The 11,445-nt window shown below is 24.2% G+C and overlaps 2 protein-coding genes and 1 long non-coding RNA gene across 3 annotated transcripts; 2 read left to right on the forward strand and 1 right to left on the reverse strand.

Moving 5' to 3' along the window:
* Window positions 1-490: 490 nt before the first annotated feature.
* LOC128961505 (ras-related protein Rab-5C-like) lies at window positions 491-2,375 on the reverse strand. Its single transcript, XM_054307750.1, has 2 exons — window positions 1,675-2,375; window positions 491-738 (listed from the first exon to the last, which is right to left on the reverse strand). Exons 1-2 carry the CDS (start codon window positions 2,027-2,029, stop codon window positions 491-493), a joined length of 603 nt encoding a protein of 200 aa, XP_054163725.1. The 5' UTR covers window positions 2,030-2,375.
* Window positions 2,376-4,036: 1,661 nt separating this feature from the next.
* On the forward strand, window positions 4,037-11,009 carry LOC128961506 (uncharacterized). Its single transcript, XM_054307751.1, has 11 exons — window positions 4,037-4,043; window positions 6,478-6,584; window positions 6,655-6,977; window positions 7,049-7,349; window positions 8,028-8,285; window positions 8,449-8,766; window positions 8,823-9,359; window positions 9,682-9,924; window positions 9,984-10,689; window positions 10,761-10,927; window positions 10,980-11,009. The coding sequence occupies exons 1-11, from the start codon at window positions 4,037-4,039 to the stop codon at window positions 11,007-11,009; spliced, it is 2,997 nt and encodes a 998-aa protein (XP_054163726.1).
* A 22-nt stretch (window positions 11,010-11,031) lies between these two features.
* Window positions 11,032-11,410, forward strand: LOC128961792 (uncharacterized). Its single transcript, XR_008484616.1, has 3 exons — window positions 11,032-11,054; window positions 11,133-11,213; window positions 11,287-11,410. It is a non-coding gene; the product is annotated as an uncharacterized LOC128961792 (long non-coding RNA).
* Window positions 11,411-11,445: the final 35 nt, after the last annotated feature.

An 11,445-nucleotide genomic window follows, 5' to 3' on the forward strand; every position in this document is an offset into this window, starting at 1 on the left:
TGAATAATACATTATTGTATTATTTTAATACGGATATATTTAAGTGAATTATAAATATATAATATTACAAAAATTAATAGAAAATCTAACAACAATTGAATTAAAAATTTTGTGGTAGAGTTAAAATTAAAACAATATATTGTTAATTTACAAAACAATAAATATAAAATAAAACTATTATACAGTATATAAAGGTTTTAATTAAGAATTTATCATGATAAACTATTATTATATTTTTAAAAATATTAATTATATTGTTTATTCCTCATTTTTAATTAAAATAAAATTATTAATTCTGAAATATGAATATCAATAATAACTATATTTTTCAATAAAAAATTTTCTGATATTTTGAGAGACTAGTTATTATAATTAATATAAGTTAATGTTATATTTATTTAACATTGAATGAAATGACGACAACAATAATGATGACAACATTATATACAAAACAATTGATAGTATAATCCAAACAAATTGAATGCATTGCTTAACAACACTTTTTCCTAATATTTAACTTATTTTGTTTACTTGTTAACAGTTGAATGTCTTTATCATTGACACAAACGTTATTATTCTTGCGTTTAATTAACTCTTTTGCTAATGTTTTGAGCAAAATGTCAATATTTAGTGCAGTTTTGGCCGACGTTTCCATAAAAATCAGTCCGTATTTGTTGGCAAACCTTTTGGCCTCTTTATAGTCAACATCTCTTCTGTGCTCTAAATCTGATTTATTGCCTGAAAATAAAATAGACATTAATTTTATTACCCCTTTTTAATATACATGTAATCATATTGAGGAAAATTACATAAATTTCACATATTTTACATTTGAATACATAATCTTAAGTGTCATTTGATTTTAAAGAGTTATAAATTATAGCCATTGAATAGGAAAACCAAAAATATATTCGTATAAAAGTAAAAATGTAAACATTTTTTAAAATCAAACTTATGGTCTGTTTTGACAATTGTTTGGTCAATTGGTATTCACTCGACATGTGTTAACCATTTATGTGCAAACAGACAGTCAGTAAAGTACTTAAGCATTCAAATGAATGCATATAAAGACATACCGTATACAAGACATGTATAGTACTGTATATAAGATATAAATACAATCAATACTCTAAAGATATTTGTATATTATTTTTGATAATAATAATAAAAGTAATAATAAACTATTYTATAATATTGCGTTTATTGTGTATTTTGTATAATAAAAAAATTGGGACAAAATAATTATTAATAATAAAAGACTATAATAATAACAATTTCGATACACTATTTTGTAGTCTCATTAATGTATTAATGATAAGCTATCCGACAGTTTATTACCCAAAACTAATAACTTTACTAAAAAAATTATTTTGTCGGTTTAATATTGTATTTCCGAAATTTTATTATAACTATAAATAACTATTTGTTAGGTTAGCAACTATAAAAACTTATAAATAACTATTTAGTTATTTTATTGCTCAAATATAAGTAAAAACAACGGTATTATGTGTTGTTTCGACTTAATTACAACAATATTGTTTAGATATATAGCATTAGTTTGACATTATTTTTATAGATTAAAATTGTAATCAATTGAATAAACTTATTAACTTATTATTATTATTATGTATATAAGATTACATCATTTGAAAAGTTGTAATGAAAAGCACTTACCAACTAAAGCGGTGACAATATCTGAGGGTAAAACTGATTTCAAGTTACGAAACCAAAAGGCAATGTTGTCGAAGCTGTCATTACTGGTAATATCATAGACAAGTATAGCCGCATTGGCGCCCCTGTAATAGATGGGTCCCAATGATCGATACCGTTCCTGTCCTGCGGTGTCCCATATATTGAATGTTACGCTAATATTGTCGTCAGTCTTAAGTATGTACTTATGAAAGGCGGCGCCAATCGTATAGTCGGTGTTTTCATTGAAACAGTTACGGACAGTGCGCTCTACAAGACTTGTTTTGCCGACACCACTGTCACCAATGAATACCAATTTAAATGTCTGACAATCAGTCATTTCAATCAAATAATTAAAATATTATTATTAAACTTCACTTTCTTTCTCTTTAATGTCAATTATTTTGTTTGTATGTATTCACTAATGTCCCGGTGCTCTGTACTGATTAGACAAACATTTGATTGAACGGGTGGTTATGATATTAAATAATTTAATAGTTTGCACACAAATATTATAGAAATATTGGACTTTCAATCATTTGTAGTGTCAATAAACTATTAATAGTATCATTCGTATGATTATACCTTAAATATTGAATATTTTATGGAAAACTAATACTTTTGCAAACATCTCCCATAAAAATCATATCGATATCATATATGATATCTTTTACTACAAACAGCTATTACTAATAGCCTATTAAAGCTACTGTTTTGCTGATTGTTTGCTGAAAATAATTACAACAATAATTTTTGACGCCTTTGTTTTTATTAAACAATATTTATGATTAGTATTACACAGTATTATTATTTACACATTATTATTATAACACTTAAAATAACAAATATATTAAAAACAATTTATTATTTATATACAGTATATGATTACAAAGTAATTATAATTGGACTAAAAAGTTAAATATAAAAATGTTATATAAACTCTAAAACATCAAAATAGTTATAAATTTGATTTGATTTCATATTTTTATTCAATATTTCCTTTGCCTGTATATTATTGAATGACATTTATATTATCATAAATGTACTCAAAAACACTAAAGACATAGATTTTTGATAAATGTGTTCAATAATAGCAATGATGACATTATTGTGTATAACATTGACTGATTGTACTGTATTTGTTGGTTTGTGTCATACAAGTTGTATCAACAATGAAAATCAGTCATAAAATACAGTTAACATTCAAAATGTACTTAATTGTGGTTTAGGCTATATTGACACCAACGCTACAATAACTAGTAGTTAATAACATATACAGTATATCCATTAAATGCTGTGTAAATGTATAACCGGTTTTCTCATTGCCAACTAATCTCGCCTTACAATTACTGTATAAATATAAACATTAAAAAATATACTGAAACTAAATATTGAATACTACAGTATATTTATGTTGCAATATCCTTAATATGATTACATGCTTATAATATATTTATTAAATTAATTATAATTGTAAAAAAAGTTTATATAATTTTTTAATAATATATTGCATTTTTAATGTCATACTGTATTTACAATAAAGTAGAGCTTGTGTTAAAATGTAATAACTAATCCCAAATTAATATTTATATAATTTAATACAAATTAACATATTTACTGTAAATTGTGAAACACTATATAAAATAAAGTGAATTTAATTATTTTCAAAATACACTTTAAAATTAATTAAAGTTTTAAATTCATTATATAAAATGATGACATAATTAGCTTTCAATATTTTTGAATTAATATTTGAAAAATAGAAAAAATCAAAACAAAACTCCATAGAAATTGTTTATTATTATCATAGATCTGATCAAATTAAACAATAAATACTATGATATATATATATATATATAACTCCTTAGACATAGTTATTTAAGATATTGGATGTCAAAGTTTTAAACAACTAAGATATTGATAAAATATATATTGTCATGTTTCAAAATGTGTTTTCAAAATTTTCAATTAGCATTTTAAGTATCGCTTAATTTCCAATATTAAAGTATACATATTGTATATCATAAATATACATAAATTAACTCTATTTTAGTTAAATTTTTTCATTTTTACTTAACATTAGAATATTTATTGTAGAAATTGTTATAATAATTTTTTTATATCTTATTAAAGTGTAATTTTTCATAATTATATATATTGTATACAATATACTTTATTTTTAGCATAATTTGAAAATTATAAATATTTTACTAATAATAAATTAATTAACAAAAATTTATTAATATAGTATAATTAACTTTAAAACATTTGCCAATTTTAACAAATATAACATTTTCTATTATATCATTAAATACCTGACAATTATGTAAACCATATATTTCATGCCATGCCTTGTTATGCTTGTGATATAATAATTTTAATAACTATAATAATTAAACTAACATATTTATTGTATTTAGATGAAATTATTATACAAAAAACTACAATAGATCTAAATGTATAGATGTGCCAAAAAATTATTAACAAATGTTATGCATATATAAATTTTGTATATAATATTTTTATTATTTAAAATTATGGTTTTTACTAAAAAAACAAAAATTTTAAATCGATAACTTATTGCAAACCTTATTTTTCAAAATTTAAGCGATTTTCTATTTTTTGTGAATGATAAGTAAATGAATAAAAGTTAGTTTTTATACTAAGAAAATATTGATATCTTTTATATCAACTATCAGTCATTTCAAATGATTTTCACTATAGAGTTGATTGTTTGAAGTATTAACAGATCAAAACTGATAACAGAAAAAATTTATACATAAAATCACATAACATGTCTGTCAAGATTTTACACAAATTCTAATTATTATATTTTTATATCAAAATTCTTAAGATATATAACATAATTAAACTTAATTACAGTATATCTATAAAAATATTTATTTTAAATTAGTATGTATTAATATACAGTAGTATATAATACTATTGKGATATACTTTACATTAGCTTCAAATGAATATTTTTTAAACTTTCATATTTATTGGTAATATATAACTAGACTAATGAATAGTTTATATAAAATTGTTTATTATGATATAAAATATAATTAAAGTTAAAATATTATATATTTAAAATAATCATTAATTATATTTTCTTCTGTATTAAGAATTTTCAGATATTTATTATAAAATTAACATTATATAAGAAATCGCATTAATTTTGTATATTTATGTAAAAATCTAAATAAATAGTGTAATCAATTTCAAAATAAATTACAATTTATGTATATTTATAATTTCTAAATTTTTAAAAAGTAATTAGCAGTAAGTTATAATATAAACATCTTATAATATATTGTATATAAGATATAATATTTTATACAAAAATATAAATATTTATTTAAATGAGTGATAAAAATATATGTATTATAAAATAAATATAAGTATATATTGAAATATAATATATCGAATATTATTATTTTAAGCAAAAAAACACTTATTTCAGTTTTAATTGTTATGTATATAAAATACGACACATCTGTAAAGTGTATTGATATTTATAGATCATAAAACACACAAAATATAAAATAATATAAAGATTTATTGATATTTATATTACAAAATAAAAAATAAATGCAAATGTCTTTTAATATAAATAACAGTAATATCAGTGAATAAAAAAAGTATATGAAAAAAATATAAAAAACTTGTATTTGGTTTCAAATAAGTATTCACTGTTTGTTATCAATAGTTTTTGGTTTTGTGGTCTTAACTATTGGATTGACTGCTTAACTAATACGAGTCCTTATGACTTGTCCTCTGTGTGTGTGACAAGTAGTCTCTATCTGTCATCAATATGTTCATCGATTTGTGATACGTTATGACAGCACTGGTATCATAACATTACTACATATATGATGACAAATGGATTGAATGCAAATCCATGTCTTTTTGTGTCTAATATAATACATATAATACTTATACTAATACAAGATTTCTTACTCTAAGCTATAGTTGTAGTCAGAAATGCTCATTAGTGTGCTTTGCGTTAAACATGTAATATTATCGTAAGCTATCAGTGCTCTAAAAGCTAACTTGTATTTAATATTTGAAGACAAAAATCATTTTAGCGTTACTTTCATTATTTGTAGTCTGTTTTAAAGTTATTATAATAAAATTTAATATAAATTACATTTTCATTTATAACTGAATACTCTATAAAATAATAAACTCTATTTATATAAATATATATATATAATAATATATATATAATAATAATAATAATAATAATAATATTTATATTTATATAGGTTTTAAAAATGTTTTTAAAATACAATATATTTATTTTGTTAAACATTGAAATTCATTATTTAAATTCTAACAATGAAAATTGTAAAGAGTTTAAAAGTATTTAGTAGATTGTAAAGTATATTTTATTTATGGTTATATTATATTAATAAATGAATGCTAAAAATTTGTATAAATTACATAAATGAAAATTAATTAAATATTTAAACTTTATTATAATATTAAATGTTTGTCTTAGATAAAGTTTAGTTAATTTGATAAAACAGTTAAGCATTAAAAATTAAATTAACTTAATTTAAAATACAAAACAATCATTCATTTTATTTAATCAAAACATTGCTAAATACTATATCCTAAACAATGTGTTAATTTAATATGTATTATATAACATGAAACACATATTTTAATTAAATTTTATTAAATATAATGTTATCATATTTTATGATTTATTAAAAATACATTTCAAATACAATTATAAGTTAATTATTAAAATACGGTTAATTATATTGAATACTATTAGGTGCCACTCCTTCTGCATCGACCCGATTGTCATCAGTCGGTTCATCGCGAGAAGCATTTGCAACACAAAAATCTGCTTCATTTGATTTGGTCGATGCCTGTACTCAGGTATGACTTATGTGCTAAACATTTTGTAAATTATAGACAAATGTATTGAAAACTATTTATGATTTAATAGGCAAACCTGTCGTGTGATGTGATAACGTATGACAGCGACGATGAAATGGTGAAATCGAGGCGCGGAATACCATTCGGTGGTCTTCGCAATAAAAAAGGACATCCAATATACTCGAGGGAAGACATACGCGAACAGTATTGCATCACAAGGAAGGAGTTGGATGTCTTGGACAGAACCTCATCGGCCGCCCGACTCTTTGGTTGTCTGTCATCACATCATTTACCTGATAGTCATTGTAACAAAAACTCATTTCTGTTACTATCATGTGTTCAAAGACGCAAAAACTCGAGTGAATTTGACGAAGAATCTGATTCCGGACTAAAGTAAATATAAAATATTAATTTTTCATTAAATGAAAAAATATTTTTGTTTTGTCTTTTTTTGAAAAATATAGATCAAAATCAGGTATCGATGAAGAGGATAGTAGTGATGGAGGTTTCAAACAACGTCTTAAATCCACACATCCTATTACCAGAACTGTTAAACAAACCCAAAGCAATTGTAATTGTAATAATAATGTTAATTTTCACAACAATACCAGTGATAAACAATTATATAGTCGACAAAACACACAATTTTACTCCAATTACGGCAAAGAAAGAAATTTTAGAAGTTTTGATAGCGACTACTCTTATGAAACTCATTTAAATTCGCCACTAAAGAGACCGACAGAACTACAGCTCATCAATAATTCGGTACATTATTTATCAATCAATTGTTAACTTATTGTTAAGATTACCTATTATTAACATTTTAATGTTAGCTTTAAATTTTAATCAAATGTTTCCGATATTTTAGCAATTGTTTTATAAATTTTTTAGTAGTTTTTATCAATAGTTTTTAAATTAAAAGTATCTTATTATATAAAAAATTATATTGTAACTGTAATTTTACTATACAAACATTTTCTAATTAGTAAAGTAAACAAATAAAATAATCATTATTACTGTTTAATTACAAGAAATACAAAAAAATTAATTAATATTATTTATTTTTAATTAATTACTCTGTCTTGAAATTATTTTATATAATAAATTATACATAATACTTAGAAGATACTTAATAAATTATTTCTGAATCCTTAAAGTAAATGTAAGTTTAAATAATTTTAGTACTGTATATACCGTATAATATTTTTATATTCATAATTCACTTATTACACATTATTTAACTTATAAAAATTTAATTATATCTTAAATGGTTATATAATGTTTAATTTTTAAATGTTAAATTAGTAACTCTAATAATTGTTTTCCATTATTATTTTTTGCTAATATTTTACTTATTGTTATATTTAATCTAAAAAATAATTTAAAAAATTTATATAATAAACTGAATCTATTTTTGTTAATCATTATAATTATTGTTATCAGGAAACGAGTGATTTCAATACAACGACCAGCTATAGTGTCGGTCAACTTAATGACAGACAATCATCAGATGGTTCGCTGTGGAAGAGCTCAAACATAACGAGTATAACTAGCGATGATAATCGTAATCTAAGCAAAAAACACGTGACATTTGCGACCAGTCATCTGGTAAGGAGTGCCACTGTTGGCGGCATTAATAACATACACACATCTCCACCGACGCAACCCATTAGCGAAAGACTGGTAAATGAGTCAATTCAAGTACAGTACTTCATAATTGTTACCATTATTTCAATTATTCTCACTATTTATTAATTATATTCTTATGATTTTTAATTTCCAATTTTACTTATATATATATTTATAAATTTTATATAAGTTTATATCTAAAGAATTAATTTATTTTTAAATAACAAAAAAACAGATAAATGGCACACATATGATGAGAAAAACTGATTCAATGGACTCTTTTGAGCAAATGTTGGCAACTTCTTCGAGAATGTCGGACATTCTTCCACTTTATCAAAAAGCTATGCGAAGAGCTGTTATGAAAACACAGGCGACACAAACTGACACAACCAATGAAAAACCTTTTCATCGGTCAAATAGACGAACAATACCCGACTATTTAACACTTTCTCCGCGATCTACAAAACCAGAGTCGACTGAAGAATTGTATGCAGAATATTATGAAAGCGATGCCGAAGACGGAGAGGAAGATATTCTGCAAATATCTTTAAAAGTAAGTATAGTTTTGTTATAATACACACACAAAATATTTTATTTGCTATTATTAAGGAGAAAAAGTTAAGAAAGATATCGAAATCAAGAGTTGTAGACAAAAGCAAACAAAAAAATCGAAGAAAGTTGCGCTCAATTTCTAAGATAAGTCCAAAGACACAATCGGTAGACATTCAGACAAATTTAGAAGAATTAAGTTTTCAAAGATTAGACTCGAGTTATAGTGAGAGCTCAAGACTTGAAACCGCAATTAAAATCGAAGATTTGAGCTCAAAGTCATCGACTGATTCCAATCAACTTAAGAGTGAATCAGAAATGTCTTCGACAACCAATGAATTCAATTCTATAGATAGCTATCATTCTATTCAATCACAAGACTCAACAACAGTTGTCTCTGAATTAAATGACTCTATAATAACAAATGAAGACAAACAGCAATTGTTTGATGAGATTAACGAAGTTTTCATTGTGACCACTGATGTCACAAAAAGGCCGTTAATTATTGATCCGAAAAAAAATTCTTTAAGAAAATCATTGGATAGTAGTATAACTTCACCAGAGAGTGATAACTACAGTTTTGGTACAGAAATTAAGGTATAAATTAAAATAAATTTGATTACCGGTAATAATAATTTTTTTAAAACCATAAGTAATTGTTTTATAATTTTAAATATAAGTATATTTTAATATTTTTTTCTTAAATTTAATTAATTAATTTTTAAACTACCGGTAAGTTTATTTTTCTAATTAATTTATTTGCTAAATATTAATTTTTATTTTAATAATGTTTTATAAAGTTTTTAATATTATGTAAACACATAAATAATTAATTATAGTCTAAACTCAATTATAGAGTAATTATAATGTAAAATCATTAAAGACAGTAAAAATTCACTATTAATTAATTTTTTTATAGCCATATTTAACTACTGAACTATCAGCTCAAGGCTCTGATAATGTTGATAGTGGAGGAAGTTCTGTGTATGTGTCAGCAAACGAGACTTCACCACAAATAGCAACTGATAAGACAGTTTCGGGTCAGACATCATACGAAACGGCTTCATCTGGCAGTCGATACAGTTCTCCGCCATCGATGGAAAACAGGGGATCTGATAGAGAACTTGATTATAACACACAAGTGTTGGATATATGTGATAATGTAATTAAATTATTTAAGTTTTAATTGTTTTGTTAAAAATAAAGTTTTGCTAAAATTAGGTCAACACTGAAAGTAAATCATTGATAATTTCAAAAGTGGATAATACATCAAATCAATTGAAAGATTATATAATAAGCACAGAGATTATTGAAGCAAATGATGGCAAAGACAGGACATTAACTCCAGACTCAACTATTTCGACACATTATAGCACTGAACACAATATCGATGATTTTGATTCTGAAGATGTCGGTGATGTCACACCAGTTCAGGATTTATCAACTGATACATCCACTGCTATTGAAACTCAGACTGTAATTGAAAATATAATAAAGTCCAGTCTTAAGCCAAAAATACCTCCAAAGCCTACTTTTTTGTTGGGAGATCAGAGGATAAACGTTACAAAAGAAAGACCAATACTTTCCAGTAATAACAATACTGATGTTGTTATCACTTCTGACAATACGACTTCTGAGGAATGCGACCAACAAAGTGATGACAACGAAGAAGTGATAGATGACATGAGTGGCGGTGATTTTATTGTGCGCCGAAATATGTCCGGAGAGTTGTCCACTGTTTCTGAAGTGTCTGAAGAGATGAGTACAAACGGCAAATCATACGTTTCAGACTCTGGTTCTGGTATTCAGATGTCTTTTATTGATAAAAAGACACCAAATATTAACAATGACTTGAATCAGACAGATATCTCTGAATCGGGTGATATGCACTCTAATACCCCGAGTATTGCCGAAAGCACGACATCAGGTTTTCGCTTAACTTTAAATTCAATTTATTTCTATCTTTTTAATATAATATATAATTTTTTTTATTTTCAGGCAGTTTTATGATTGACGGCAACATAACTGAACCAAACTCTTTAAGTGAAAATATTGAAAGACCTAAAATTGAAAAGTCGGGCAGTTTTCCCAGTATTTTAAACGATAATAACAATAAATCATTTTTTATGGATGAATCAGTTGTTTCTGATAAAATGATCGATAATGTAAAAGAAGAAATGGATGAAAATCAATGTAAATCTGTTAACGAAGATAAAGATTTACGAGAAAAGACAATTCATTTACTAAATGATGACAACAAAGAAGTCGATAAATCAATTGTTTCTTCTGAAGGTTTGATATATTTTATGGATTTTTTATATACAATTAATGAACTAAATGTATTAAACATAATCTACATTTATTTGACAGCTAATAAACATATTATTCAAACAACAATTAAAGATGAAAATGATAAACAAGAGACTAAAAACCAAATATCTGAAAACTCTGGTTTGATTTATTCAATATTTATTTGATTTGATTTTTTTTTTTAATTAAACTATTATTTTATTTTATAAATAAGTTCGTAAAAGAAGAGGTCATTTGATGAAAGCACAGACTGAATGCTCTGATTTAAATCGTCCGATATTTACATGCGATGAATGGAAATCTATCTCTAAAAGGAGGTCCCGTTCGTTAAGTAAAAGCCCCGAAAAGCCCAACCGATTGCCTGAACGGTCGC

The sequence above is a fragment of the Oppia nitens genome, unplaced genomic scaffold (genome assembly GCF_028296485.1).
Source record: "Oppia nitens isolate AA-2021 unplaced genomic scaffold, nextdenovo-longstitch-racon4-pilon3 scaffold5_pilon_pilon_pilon, whole genome shotgun sequence".
Classification (NCBI taxonomy): Eukaryota; Metazoa; Arthropoda; class Arachnida; order Sarcoptiformes; family Oppiidae; genus Oppia; species Oppia nitens.